Raw genomic sequence first — 15,323 nt, forward strand, 5'->3', positions numbered from 1 at the left:
TAAGTTAACCCGGTAAAAAGTTCTAATGTAAATGCCGTGTAAGTCAAATATTAAGGTGGCGTATGCGCTATGGATTTACATTTGAGATCGAGTGGATTTACAATGTGCAGCAGTCTAAACGAGCTCTTCCTATTCACAAATCCACTGGATTATATTTGACGTATACGCATTACTAGTATGTTTACAGTGTACGGGATTCCGTAAACCCAGTGGGATTCCATTAAAAAATCCATTGTTTATATTCCAAATAAATCCTCATAAAGTGGATTATAATGTAAATGACGTTTAACATTTGAGATCGAGTGGATATCGTAAATCTAAACGCACTTTTACTATTAAAAAGTACGGAAACAGACAAATTGTACTATTGTAATATGGGCCAATCTATTGTTTGAAACTTCCAACCTCTTGCTATTAACTTTATTATAGCATGCTTAAAATCAGCTGTCCGACGTAGGGTGAAAAATGTCATAAACAAGCGTATTATTAACAACGTATTAGCATGTGTTGAATATAACTATTAAAATTTTTAACAGTTAAATTTCAACAAAATATATGAATAATTGTGATAGCCACCGATTACCCGAACTACATATGTATGTATAGTAGATATTATTATTAATTTATGTAAAATATGCCCATCAAATTCCATTTCGATATGGGTTAAATTTGATTTTATGATAGACAACTTAGCGTTTGCAAAATTTCTTGTTTTGATATTCGATTTCTATTTTGCTAAAATTTGTCAACTTTTAAGTATTTTTATTTAGTATCTTCGAAGAATTTACCGCTAAAAGCAACGAAAATTTGTAGAATTGTCTTTGTGAAATAAACATGGATTACATAAGCATTTTTATTTGTGTCGTTCTATCAACTACGCAATCGTACGCAAAAAATATGATTACAAAATATTACGAAGATATAAGTGGCAACGGTGCATTGGACGATGTCACTACTTATAAATCTACAAATTTGAATGCAAATAAAATACTACATACAAATTCGCTTGACGAAGCAAGTCAAGAAGCTCAAATGCTGGACAGTGTATTTCTAAATATAGAAGAAGCTCCCTATCACGTTGCCTTATTCGCTAACAATTACTTCATTTGCGCCGCATCAATAATCAGTTTAGATTGGATTGTAACAGCTGCACATTGTGTATATGGTATTGAAAATTTCGGAATCCGATATGGTACGACAGATTGCAGAAAAGGTGGCAAAATCCGTCAGATTACTACAATTGTGATAAATGGACGTTTCAATATTCGTTCCCTGGACAATGACATATCAATGTTGCGAGTCAATTACCCATTCCAATGGTCGTCTAATGTACTACCACTCAGTTTGCCCAACGAATATTCGAAATTTCCGCTGAAATTATTAATGAGTGGCTGGGGAAGTATTGAAGAAAATAATGTACCGGGATTCTTTTTGTATGGTGTTGATGTAACTGCCATACCACGAAGTGTATGCCGCAAAATCTACGGCAATGCCGTTGTTATTACAACAAACATGATTTGTGGTAATGCTACGGGAACAGGCGCATGTCAAGCCGATTCTGGAAGTCCACTTGTCCATAAAGGCATACTATATGGTATATATACCTTGGATATTGGTTGTAGGGAACCGAGGGCACCTGGTTTATATGTGGATGTTCGTAAACAATGCCAATGGATTCAAGATGTAGTGCAGCGACATGGTGGTCAAATGCCGAATATATTAGAGTAAGAAAAATGTGAATACTTTAAGACAGTTGTATTAATAAACAAAAAATTTTAAAATATATAAAGAATAGAAACCTGAGAAAAAAAAATAAAAATGAATTTGGACGCCGTTCTCCTTTATTCTTTTACAACAAAAGAAGACAATGTAACATGTCAATCCTGAAATCCTCTTATGTGTTTCCCTCATAAAAACGGATTTCAAAGTCGTGTAATGGAATCAATGTAGAAAAGTCACAATATGAGGGAGGATACAAATATTTTAAAAATATATAGAGTATAAAAACCTGAGAATATAATAATTAGTTTCTTCCCGTAACCAAAAATTTGTGAAACTTTTTAAATTTATAAGACGAAAAATAGAATTCTAGATTAAAAAACGTGCACAAAACCATGGTATAAGTCTGGGTTTACACATGCAACTTTTTTTAAGTAACCCTGCTGCTGCTTTCTTCGATTCTATTTGATTTTCTTCCCCTTGCCACTTTTTATGCCACTCTCTTCTAAGAACTCAGCAACTTTGCTTAGTCTAGGTTTATACATGCAATTTTTGTAATCAACTCTGTTGAGTTCTTAGAAGTGAGAGGTATAAAAAGTGACAAGGGGGAAGAAATTCAAAAAAAGAATCGTAGAGAGCAGCAGTATAATTGCTTAAAAAAGTTGCATGTATAAACACAGACTTACTAAAGTTGCCTGCATAAACCCCGAGTAAGGGGGGAAACACATACGAGTATGTCATACGAGGATTCAGGCCTGGCATGTTAAGTTGGCTTTGTGTGAAATGTCAATTTATAAAAGAAACCAACCAATCCATGCCAACCAATCAATCCAATACCATGCCAATCACATAAGAATGTTTCCCTCTTGATAAAAACAGATTTCAAAGTCTTGTAAAGGAATCAATGTGGAGAAGTCACAATAGATGTGTCTGGTTACTTTTCCATTAAATTTTACTAAGTAAGTAAGTAATCCTTTTTTACTCTCTTTTGCGATAAAAAGTAAACAGACAACATTTAGTAAGATTTAGCAAATAAACAGCTGATTCAAGAAAACATTTGATTTGCGCCAAAATAAACAACAAACAAAGGACGAACACAATTATTTGTATTGTATTTAATATTAAACATAAAATAAACTGGAACTTGCCTAAAAATATATCAGGAGTTAGTTTCTAATTTAATGAAACTTTGCATTACTTACGAATTTTCTTCCATTTTTTGTAATTTTTAAACAACTTAAACTCCTTGTACATTAGAACTTTTTACCGGGTTAACCTACTTTATGAAGATTTATTTGACGTATATGCAAAGGAATTGACAATTAAAACCCTCTGGGTTAACGAAATCCGGTTAAATGTAAACTTACTATTAACTTCAAATTGTACTTTGCAAATTAAAAAAATGTTTTGAATAATTTTTGTGTTTGGTCATAAAACAGCTGATCCAAAAATGGCTGCGTTTGCAAAATCTTACTGCATAAAATTCTTTCAGTAAACTCCAGTAAGTTTGTTGTTGTTGAACTGTCAAACTTGCTCTCTCACTTGACTCTCTTTTACTGGATTTTTGGGTAAACAGACAACATTTGGTAACAATTGTTACCAAATATCGAGTAAACAGACAGAGCTAATATGACAGAGGATACGGAAAAGGATAAAATTGCAGAACAAAGAAAAACTGTCGTTTAAAAATAATTATTATCAAATAAAAATGGATTCTAAACAAAGTCTTATTTATCACATACACAATTGTTTTGTTTGTTCCTTCTTCCTTACAGGTGAAATGTCCAATCTGTTACCATGAGAAACTTTTAAGAATGTTGTTTCTTATACGCGAACATACGCACATAAGACATCTTTCTTATATGAATATATAAATGAAAAGCAAAGCATGACATAATTACAGAAGGTAGTCTCATTTGAGAATTTGATGATGGCAACCTTTTTAATTTGGAATTCATCCATGGTATAATAATAAAAGGTAACAGCAAGTGTTGTTGTACAAAAAACGATACAACAACCACATGGAAATTTGTTGTTGTAAGTTATGCTAGTGTCAACTCATTTGACAGAAAAATGTAAACAAACAAACAAATTATCATCAAATTATTTTTATTTTGAAAATGGAATATTTTCGAATCCTCAAAATAAAAATTGAAAAACATGAATGAAAATCTATCAAATTTATATTTCTATCGCTTCCACATCTTTCCTTTAATTGAGCCATTGTCATATATATGTGTAACACATATGCCAATGCTGGGAATAGCGAGTAATTCCTTCAAGAAAGATTTGCTTCCTCAAACTTTCCCAGCAGGCAGATTGAGTAAATTGAATACGGGAGCACATTAATAAAGAACAATTTCAAATTGTATGCGTTCCCAATTTTCCTGTTGGGTGATTTTTAAAAGCATAATTTGTCAAATTCATATTGACACTAGTATTACGTTGGAATCAAATCAGCTGGGATTTGCTGTTACCTTTTATAATTCTACCATGGAATTCATCTATCAATTTTAAATGCATAATATGACAAATAAATACGATAAAATTTTATGTATTTGAATTGGCATATTTTAATAAATTAAACAAAATATATTTTCTAAAACTGAACATTGCTCTCAAGATTTATGTTCAATTGGTATGTTCCCGTACTGTAAGTATCTACTACTTTTTACTACGATAACAAATTTCCCTTTATAATATCGAAAAAATAGTAAAAACTATGACATTCTTGCAGTACGGGAACAGACCAAATTCGTCAAAAATATTTAAAAACATTTGTTGTTTTAAATTACAGCAATTTTCATTATTAATTAAAATTAGATTTTAATTTGGCAGCAACTAATTTGAATGTTAAAGTATTTTGAAGAATACGTTTATTAAATTTGATTTGTATCATGGTACAATAATTACAAGGTAGGGCAGCTTGAGGTGAATAACAAAAAAGCAACTATGCACGTGTGGCCTCTTCTGCCAAAAATAAAATAAATATACGCAACAAGTGTTTGTGTTTATTTGACATTTTTTCTACACAAAACTAAAAACGCGAAAAATGAATGAAAGGTTATGATTTCTTTCTAAAATCCATAAAGTGTTTGTTTCATCCATAACAAAGTAATTACTTCCAGACGAACGTGTTAAAAGCTTTATTTTAATTTCAATTAAAATTGAATATATTTCCATTTATTTTGAATTTATTGACATTGTATTCAAAACAATACACACACATACACAATGTATGTATTTTGATTTGATGGAACAAGCCACCTTGAAAAAATTGTAATCAGTTGGTAGCTGTGCCCTACCTTGTAATTATTATACCATGATTTGTATTTGAAATTATATCGGTTTACGACGCGTTTAGACTATGCATTCTAAATGTTAATTGTTTACGTTTGCCGTGTTCTTTGTTATGGATGAAACAAATATTTCATGGTATTCCCTACACCAAATAGGCATTATCAATTGATTAAAAAAAATCGAAGAATAAAAACAACAGTTTTCTGAAAGAAAGCTAAAATAAATTCACTTTTTTGATTGAATGATTGATGAATCAACTTAATAATAGATACCAAATTAACTGACATGTCTGACCCAATGAATTTCCTACCAACAACCACACTGACCTAATGAACTTCATACCAACAACAACACAGTAGAAAATTAATCAATTCTTAGAATATTTAAATTTCTTTTTTATGTTAACATTTCATAATTAAGACGAAATATTAATTAAGACCAGGAGCTGTTATGATCCGGTGTCATCTGTTTACATGATGGAAAATAAAATTATCTATACACATGAGTGTTCGCATGTATATGGGGGTTAACATTAATCATATTTAATTATTTAGTATTCGGAATGAATGGAAATACCGAAAATGTGCAAAAAAAAAACAAAAGTTTCGGATTAGAATTCTTCAAGTTACTGACCGTGGTTATAGATGTTACACACACCAACAAGATGTGGAGACGTACGTACGTGTTAACCTGTACGCTGTTTGTTCTACACCGATTTGCAGATGGACAAGTGCAAAATAATACCATTTTCGAAGACGAAGATGCCAGTGAAATGTTTTACAATCTTGAATCGAAACTGTACAATAAAGGAAATAACACACGGATAGTTGGAGGCATACCGATTAATATACATCAGACGCCGTGGCAAGTTGCTCTCTACAATAATGGATATTTTATATGTGGTGGATCTATAATAAGCGCTGATTGGGTAATGACCGCGGCACATTGCACCGAGGATGGTGGCAAATTCGCTGTTCGGGCTGGATCACCGTTTCTTGATCGTGGCGGACAAATTCGATTAGCCCGCATTATTCTGGTACATGGCAGATATAATAGTTATACAGCTAATCGGGATATTGCTCTCATTCGGGTACACAAAAAATTTCATATTACCAAATACGTGAGCCCCGTACATATTGCACGATATGGAAGACGTTTGCCCCAGCAATTGTTTGTCAGTGGATGGGGTACAACGAAGGAGAATGGAATGGTGCCCAATCGTTTAAGAGGTGTGCTATTGCGAAAAATGTCCCGCCGAACATGTCGACAAAAATATGCAAAAGACCAAATACCCATAACGAAGTTTATGATATGTGCCAAAAGACCGCAAAAGGATGCATGTCAAGGTGATTCTGGCGGACCATTGGTTCGAGGGCGTATACAATATGGCATTGTGTCCTTTGGTATTGGTTGTGCGCGTCCAAAATATCCTGGTGTTTATACGAATCTTCGGCGTTTGAATAAATGGATCAGAAGGGTGGTGAAACGCTGGGGTGGTAAAATGCCAAAATTTAGATGATGTTGATAATAACTTAAACAAATCATGTTTATAAAGAATTGCAAGTGGAATAAAAAGTTTAAGACTTATTAAAACAGTTTTATGAATAAAACAAATGTTTGATGAAATTTATTTATTAAAAAACACTTGGTGTTATGCATTTTTACTTAATGGAAAGCAATTCCTATCAAAATTATAGAAATATGTATTTCAATTATGAATGGAAATTATGCCATGAAAATTATGAAAATGGTAAGGATTTGGTAACTCCCATGGTACAATTATACAAGGTTGGGTATCTTTTTTCTACAACAGTGTTGAACAGAACTAAATTGAGAGAAAGTGTGCGAGAGCGTAAAGCGGTGTACACACTATCATTTTTGACTGTCAACTATTTTATGGATTACTGACTGTCCAACAACCATAAATATTTTTGTGGTTGCCTGATGAATGACAAACATGTGAGGCCACACTATCAAACAAGCAAAATTTGGGCAAGAGTGCCATTCAAAAATGCTAGTGTGTACACCGCATAAGTGAGAAATAATCATCAAAAAAGGCTGACTAAAAGAGAAAAAAGAGAATATGAGTTTAGCCATCACCGCTATCGTACTAATTTGTGCATTATTGGTCTTACAAAGAAAAAATACACCTCTAACTTGTGGTCAAAATAAATAAAAAGAAATTCAACAAGTTGTTCTGTTCATTTGATATATTATAATATTTTACCGAAAACGTGAAAAATTAATGGAATGTCAAGATTTCTTTTCAAAATCTAATTGAGAATATAGTTTAGATTCATTCATAAATCATAAATTTCTTCTTACCAATATTGTAAAATTCATTTTTAAACAAATGGATTTAGAATACATTTTAATTTATGAATTCACATGGTCTACCTTGAATAATTGTACCATGGCATAGGTATAGTCTTAACCACTAAAAGCTCATTTACATACAACAGAAAATTTAGGATTAAAAGGTCGTTTACATTTAACCGGATTTGGTTAACCCAGTGGGTTTAAATTTTCAATTCCTTTGAATATATGCCAAATAAACCCTCATAAAGTAGGTCAACCCAGTAAAAAGTTATAATGTAAATGCCGTATTAGGGTTGTTGCGTCATTTATTTCCTAAAATCGGCACTATTTTCCGTCATTTACAACACAACACACGAACACACCATACTTATGCTATAAATTCTCCTTTTATTCCAAAAAAATTGCATCTGTTCTCATCCGTCGCTCGGTGCACATAGATTAAAAGTACTTTTACATATACGATTTTAAATCAACTCTATTAACGAAATCCAGAAATACACCCTAATTGTTTACACATACCTTTAATCATGATCTATAACCCGATCAGCTGATGTTTGTTAATATATACAAAATTATTAATTTGCGCCAAAAATATTTGTTTGCAATTGGAAAATGAAATTATTTCCAATGCTGTGATCATTTGGAATGTAAAAAAATCAACTAAAATCAAAAAAAATTCTATAAATAATTTTTGTTTTCCTTTAATTTTGTTTTGTCTCGACCATCTGTCAAATTTTTCCATATAATATTTCTCATTGTTGGTAACATTGGATATCGAGCACGTGTTGTACGTATATCATACAAGGTAGTTCCATGCAGTCATATGTTTCCAATTTTTTCATAAATTTGCCTTTGACAGTATTCAGCTTTCAAAATTTAAATAAAAATATCCTCCTTCGAAATGTACGCATATTATGTGTTCAGTTGCAAATATGTATATTTGGTCTGTTCGTGTACTTTTTTAATAGTAAATCTAGTAAAAGGAAACATTTCAAAATTGCTTTCAGAGTACAAAATAATTTGAAAAGTTCGGGAACGCAAATCTAGTAAATATGCCAAAATTAGATGGCAATACTTCAAAATTAACATAACAGCCAATCAGAAGTAGGCATTCCTGTTTACCATTTTTACTCGACCATATTTCTTGAGTAAAAAGTTTTCAAAGAGATGTTGCGTGGGTGGGATGAATGACTCCTTTTTTCTAGGGCGGCGCTATTCAAAATGTATCGCCTGCAACGGTTGAAACACAGCCACTCGTTTGGGCCAATAAAAGGGATTGGTGGACTCCGCCAAAAATATATATTTTTTTTAAATTAAAAATCACCAATAAATTATTTGACGCGCGCGCTCTGCATGTGAAACCCGGACTGAAGAGACTGAGGAAACGAACAGTGTAGCCACATCAATAAAAAAAATAAGGCTGTGTTCAGTGTACTTATTACTACGTTTTTATCAACCCTGAATTTTAGTGCAACATTCGCCATTAAATGTATTTTCCTAAAAATTATTGGAAAATTTATGAAAATGGAGGAAAATGTAGACTCTATAAATAAGGGTAGGAGCAAGATTATAGCTCCAGTCTAGGATTAACCGTCACAGGTCTGAGTGCACCACAAAACTGTTGAGAAAAATCCAAATAAATACCAAAAAAAGACAACGACAGTCAATATATGTGTAAACGTTTTTATTTAATGATATCTTTTGTTAACCGGTGGAATCAAAAAAGTTACCGTTCCCCAGAAAAACACCAATCTGCTACTGGCCTCCGGTATTCCCAAGAGGAGGTCAGTGATTATTTTTTTTGGATCTCCAACGAGCCTTTTGTGTTGTGTGTGTGGATGTGTGGCCTTTCAGCTGTTTTTGCCAGCAGCAACATAAACCAAATTTTGTGTGGCCGATGGTAATCTAAATCCTCCTTTATTTTTTGGCCGGAACAGAGGTAACGGTGCTACTCAGCTAAGATAGGCGGTTGTCTGGAAGCATATCAAAAGAAAAATAAGAAAGCGATAAATTTTAATACCTACAATGATTTGGGAATAAACCCATGCCTTTAGCCTTAAAGGGATTCCCAAAGAAATATTTTTAAAATTCGTTAATCTTGATAATTATTATAAGACAAATTATTTAAGTGTATCTTGTGTTGTCCTTGTGTATGTCAACTTTTTATTTGAATTTGTAAGGATTTGTGATTTGACTCCAGATTGTTTTTAAGTGTTTAAAGGTCATATAATTCTCTGAAGGAAGACTAGGGATTCGTCGTATATAGTTTTAACGCCGGATTGGCCTATTCAACCATTATAAACGAGCTCCTTTATAATAGGGACTTGATGAGTAGTTTTTAAAGTGTTATTTAAAAAAGAATCTCTAGCGTTTCAAAGAGGAAATTTTAATATCGAATTTGTTTTTGTTTCATTGATATATTGAGTGATCTGGGGGTTGAAGAATCCAAGACAGGTTTTTTAGTTTCAAGGCTTATATTATAAGAATAAATGTAATATGTGTTGATTTTGTTACCATAACTAATATGTTTTAATTGTTCTTTTAGAGAGGATTCTAAGAAGGTGATGAGGTGAGTGTGTGTGTGTTTGCGGGGTTTCCAATAAAATTGATACGTTGGAACGTTTGGAAACCATGGTTGGGAGGGCAACATGTGAGAGTAAAACATCTATACTCTCTTATCAAGGCAGGTGTTGTGTTTGAATGTAGTGTGTTTGTTTGTTTGAATAGTAAAGTTTCATTTTCGTGTTCGCCCTGATGGGCTAGAGATGTGGACGGGTTGAGGACCATAGCCCAGAGACCGCTAACTAGCCGGAAGGTCCCCTCTAGCGCCGCCTAACAGGGAGTCGTAACAGATGGCGCCCAATTCAAAGAAAATAAGTTCAAAACTTGAACAAGAATATTTAAAGTGCAATACCACCTAGTCACTAAATCCATAGAATAATAGGGACTTGATGAGTAGTTTTTAAAGTGTTATTTAAAAGAATCTCTAGCGTTTCAAAGAGGAAATTTTAATATCGAATTTGTTTTTGTTTCATTGATATATTGAGTGATCTGGGGTTGAAGAATCCAAGACAGGTTTTTTAGTTTTAAGGCTTATATTATAAGAATAAATGTAATATGGTTGATTTTGTTACCATAACTAATATGTTTTAATTGTTCTTTTAGAGAGGATTCTAAGAAGGTGATGAGGTGAGTGTGTGTGTGTTTGCGGGGTTTCCAATAATATTGATACGTTGGAACGTTTGGAAACCATGGTAGGGAGGGCAAAATGTGAGAGTAGAACATCTATACTCTCTTATCAAGGCAGGTGTTGTGTTTGAATGTAATGTGTTTGTTTGTTTGAATAGTAAAGTTTTATTTTCGTGTTCGCCCTGATGGGCTAGAGATGTGGACGGGTTGAGGACCATAGCCCAGAGATCGCTAACTAGCCGGAAGGTCCCCTCTAGCGCCGCCTAACAGGGAGTCGTAACAGAGAACGCCATTTTGTTTTGTGCTCTCTTAAATTTGAGTCAATGTTTTACCAGTTTTGTGTGTTGAGGAACGGTTTTCGAGTAAAAAGTTGTAAAATGAGTAGATTCTTTTTAGGTTCTGGAACGGTACTATTATATTATTAAATATAATTATAAATATATATGGTCTGTTCCCGTACTGCAAGAATCTACTATTTTTTACTACGATAACACTTCTTCCCTTTATGATATCGAAAAAATAGTAAAAACTCGTACATTCTTGCAGTACGGGAACAGACCAATAATTTATGAATATTTTAAAGTTCATTGCCTCTAAAATTTTTAAATATAAGATGTAACAACCATGGTTCAATCTTCAAATTTTTTATCGGGATAATCTACTTTATGCGGATTTATTTGACGTATATACAATGGAATTGGCAATTTATACCCACTGGTTTAAATAAAATCCGGTACAATGTAAACGTACTATAACATCAATATTATTTATTTACATAAATATATTTTTGGTTACACAAAAGAGTATCGTTGTATATTATTTATGTCTTAAAATCCCAAAAAAAGATTTGCAAATATAATTTTCTGTTACTTCATTAGAATAATACGGAATACATTAGATATTCATGAGTTCTATTCATTTTGAATAGAACTATTCTAGATGACCCCTGTTCTTTTGATTCATTTTTAATTGTATTATCAAAACGTCGAGATGTGGCTATACTGGTTTCATCTTCTGGTCAGTTTTATATTCGTTCTAAACATCGACAACAGTTCGGCACAATTACGGAATATAACTTTGTTCAAAGACGGAATTGATGATTTGGATTATTTTGATCCAAAAATTTACAACGTCAATGGAACTCGTATAGTGGGTGGCAAGCCCACTAATATTAGACAGGTGCCATGGCAAGTTGCCCTCTACGACAAGGGATATTTCATATGTGGCGGATCCATTATTAGCGCTGATTGGATTTTAACGGCAGCTCACTGTGTTGAAGGTGGTGGTAATTTTGCTGTCCGTGTCGGTTCTTCGTATAACAATAGGGGCGGACAAATTAGACGGGCCCGTGTGGTTATTATGAATGCTGGTTACAATACTCGTACAGCTAATCGTGATATTGCCATGATCCGTGTTAATAGACGTTTTACATTTAACCAATTCGTAAGACCCGTTATATTGGCACGACAAGGTAGGCGATTACCACGACGATTGTTTGTTAGTGGCTGGGGAACACGGAAAGAAGGTGGATCGGCGACAATGCGTTTACGAGGCGTTACAATTCAAAAACTCAATCGACGTCAGTGTCGTCGAAAATATGCTCGAGATAATATACCCATTACAAGCTATATGTTTTGTGCCACGACACCAGGGAAAGATGCGTGTCAAGGCGATTCTGGTGGCCCCTTGGTGCACAGACAAATTCAATATGGTGTTGTGTCCTTTGGTATTGGTTGCGCCCGTCCAAAATATCCCGGAGTCTATACCAACATACGGAAATTAAATAAATGGATTAAAAAAGTTATACGTCGTCGGGGTGGAAAAATGCCTAGATTTGGTTGATAATTGTCATTTAAATATTTCTGAGTGAACAAATAAAGGCTGTGATTGGTTAATTAGACGCACAGAAAACTGATTTTATTTTCAATTTAAGTTTTTGTAAATAAAAAAAAACTTCAGACACTTTGCTTTTACCTTATTATAACACGAGTAAGAGCAAACTAAAACAAAATTCACATACAACATTCTTAACCTGGCATTAATCTATCGATTAGCCAAAATGTGGTCCAGCACAAACGCATAATGAATTTTGAAAATAATTAATTTAAAATATAATTCAAATCAACAACTCTCTTTAAAATACAAAAAAAAAAGAAAATAATTAATTTAAAATATAATTTAAATCAACAGCTAAAAAACTATAAAGTTTAACATACATACAAAACAATGTGAAAAAAATCTGTATATGTTAAATATGCTGATCTTCTGCGAAACCGCAATTCTTAATTGGTTTCTTTTGTTAATATTATATTAGACATTAATTTATGTGTTCTTCTTAATTTATTTATATTCTGTGGGTCAATGGTTTATGGGTCACATCGTCGTAACAGAAATATCACATAACGTTGTTATGCTAACGTTTAAAAGAACATTAAGGTGAGTCGAATGAAAATGCTTGAAATATAACAATGCTGCCTTGATATATGATATTCCTAATAAGTGAAAACAAACATTTAACATGATTTTGAATACATAATTGCAATGTTGGAAATTTAGTTAAGCTCTTATAGAAATCTGTGATTCGAACATTTTTTAGCTCAAGAGTCAAACAATTCGCTTTTCTCAAATATAAAGAAGTTATCTGTTATATATAAAGTTATTCTATATTTTCCACAACAAAAATGTACGTTTGGTTGTAATTACAATCAGTGAGTTTCAATTTGTATTTATTATTTAAGCCGAAAATAATTTTTAAATAAAATAATTCAAAATCGGGTAAAGTGGACCACTATAAAAAACAGGACCTTTTCAGGGGAATAGTTCGTAATTTGGGCACATAATAAAAATATTTCTGCGAGGAGGTATACTACCTCGCCTAAAGAGTTTTCAGAACTCTGTAAGCGAAATTACAGCTGCTTCGGTTGAAAATGAAGCTAGCACCTTCAAAATACCGCAAATGGGGCGGTACTCTTAAATGGGAGCTATTCCTAAACAGGAACCCATATATTTTTGCATTCATTGTTACCCAAGATTGAAATGAATATAAATTTATTACAACCAATCCACAATCTACCTTTTAAATATAAAGTTTTTAAATATAATGCAATAACATTTTTATAGTCAAATATATATAATGTTTGACCTGTATTTAGACGGCAAATCTACTATGTCGTGAAAACAATTTGTTTCCATTTTTACCGTTGGAACGCCCACAATATCGAAAAAAGAAAGATGCACTAATTACTTACTTAGATGGCTTGTGACAGAACTTTCGTTCCATAAGCCGAGATTAAAAAAATTTCCGGGCGAGTCGGTCGTTTGCGCAGTTTTTTTTTTCAATTTAAAAGACCATGTTCGGCAATATTGTTTCCCACTTGATCTTTCCATTTTATTCGCGGCATTCCCCTTCTGCGTGAACTTTCAGTCGGTTCGCTTTTATAGCTAGGGCATCTTCATCCATTCTAACTTAGCCAACGTAGTCGCTGCGGCTCGATACGTTTGGCAATGTCGATGTCCGAGAACAGATGGTACAACTCATGGTTTATTCGACAACGATAATCACCATCAACATAGATCGGCCCATTTAATTCGGAGAATTTATTTTTATATTTTTAAAGGGGGTTATGGTCACATTGATTACTTTCGGGAATGGCAGAGAAGACTGCAGTTTTGGATTTCGCCACAAATCCTCATCAGTTATCTTAGGTTTTTGCTCGGGATATTGTCCCAGGGACTGTCTATATCACTCCACTAAACATCCGACTGCTTGCGCAAGTACCCATGTTTCCGATCCATATAACAGCACGGGTAGTATCAACGTCTTGTAAAGTGTGAGTTTGGTCTGGCGGGAGGTGGCCTTGGTTCTAAACTGCTTACATAGACCGTAGTAGCATCTGTTGGCCTTCGCCGAATTTCAAAACTGATGACTTTTGTTTTATTTAAGGCCTTAAACACCCCTTATGCCTTTAAACACCTCTGAACGGATAGGGCTGTCGGATGCAGCTTTATATTCGACGAATAGGTGGAATGTGTCGATATGTTTTTCGTGGGGATTTCCCAGGTCTGAAGCCGCATTGGTATGGTCCAATAATTGGCTTCAGTCGTTCACACAGACTTATTCTTCTATAATTGGCACATATCGCCTTGTCTCCTTCTTGTGCACGAGACACAGGATACCGTCATCTATTATTGGTTCTGGGGTATCCTCTTCACGCTAATACTTTTTGATACCAGATCCTCCTTCCTCCCAGATCCTTAGCACGCTGTCTGTATCTGTCACCAGGTTTCTTTCTTCATATCTACAGGAGGAGACGAAAAATTACATATATATTTTATATATGAAGAACAAGTAGCAAATTCTAATAATATTTTATGCTCTGACAAAAATGAGATGGGAAAATTACTGAGAAAATTCTCTAGAATTTTTTATTTGAAATCCCCAATAACATCCACTTTTGTTGGAAAATGTGGCTAAGATCTTCAAAATAACTAATATGGAAGGGGATCTGGAAGTCTTCTTAAAGATGAGTAGCAAGTTTTTTTTATAGAAAACCATCTATAAGAACGCATTTAAAGTACTAAATCCACTCGATTTCAAACTTCAATTCCATAGCGTATACGTCACGTTAATCCTGTTTACAAATCCAGTGGCATGGCACAATAAATAGGTAGTCCATTTAGCGCAGCTGATGTCTTGATTAACTGTCAAATTGCGTAATTTCTGCTTGAATTCGATATGCAATGTTGCCAACCATGTGAAATATGATAAGGAAACATTTGACAGATGACCGAGACAA

General features: G+C 33.5%; 1 protein-coding gene across 1 annotated transcript; it reads left to right on the forward strand.

The window, feature by feature from the left end:
* Positions 1-897: 897 nt before the first annotated feature.
* LOC133324600 (serine protease 53-like) lies at positions 898-12,369 on the forward strand. The gene is made up of 3 exons (XM_061533436.1): positions 898-1,594; positions 5,742-6,515; positions 11,615-12,369. Exons 1-3 carry the CDS (start codon positions 898-900, stop codon positions 12,367-12,369), a joined length of 2,226 nt encoding a protein of 741 aa, XP_061389420.1.
* The last annotated feature ends 2,954 nt before the right edge of the window (positions 12,370-15,323 follow it).

The sequence above is a fragment of the Musca vetustissima genome, unplaced genomic scaffold (genome assembly GCF_032173495.1).
Source record: "Musca vetustissima isolate MV318-11 ecotype Yass unplaced genomic scaffold, APGP_CSIRO_Mvet_v1 utg13625, whole genome shotgun sequence".
In the NCBI taxonomy this organism is placed as follows: domain Eukaryota; kingdom Metazoa; phylum Arthropoda; class Insecta; order Diptera; family Muscidae; genus Musca; species Musca vetustissima.

Bases quoted from the DNA above. Each gene is read 5' to 3' on its own strand.
- LOC133324600 (XM_061533436.1), top strand. From the start codon at position 898: ATGATTACAAAATATTACGAAGATATAAGTGGCAACGGTGCATTGGAC. The intron at 1,595-5,741 runs GTATATATACCT...ACCGATTTGCAG, and splicing joins CCATAAAGGCATACTATATG to ATGGACAAGTGCAAAATAAT. The intron at 6,516-11,614 runs GTAAAATGCCAA...CTTTGTTCAAAG, and splicing joins GGTGGTGAAACGCTGGGGTG to ACGGAATTGATGATTTGGAT.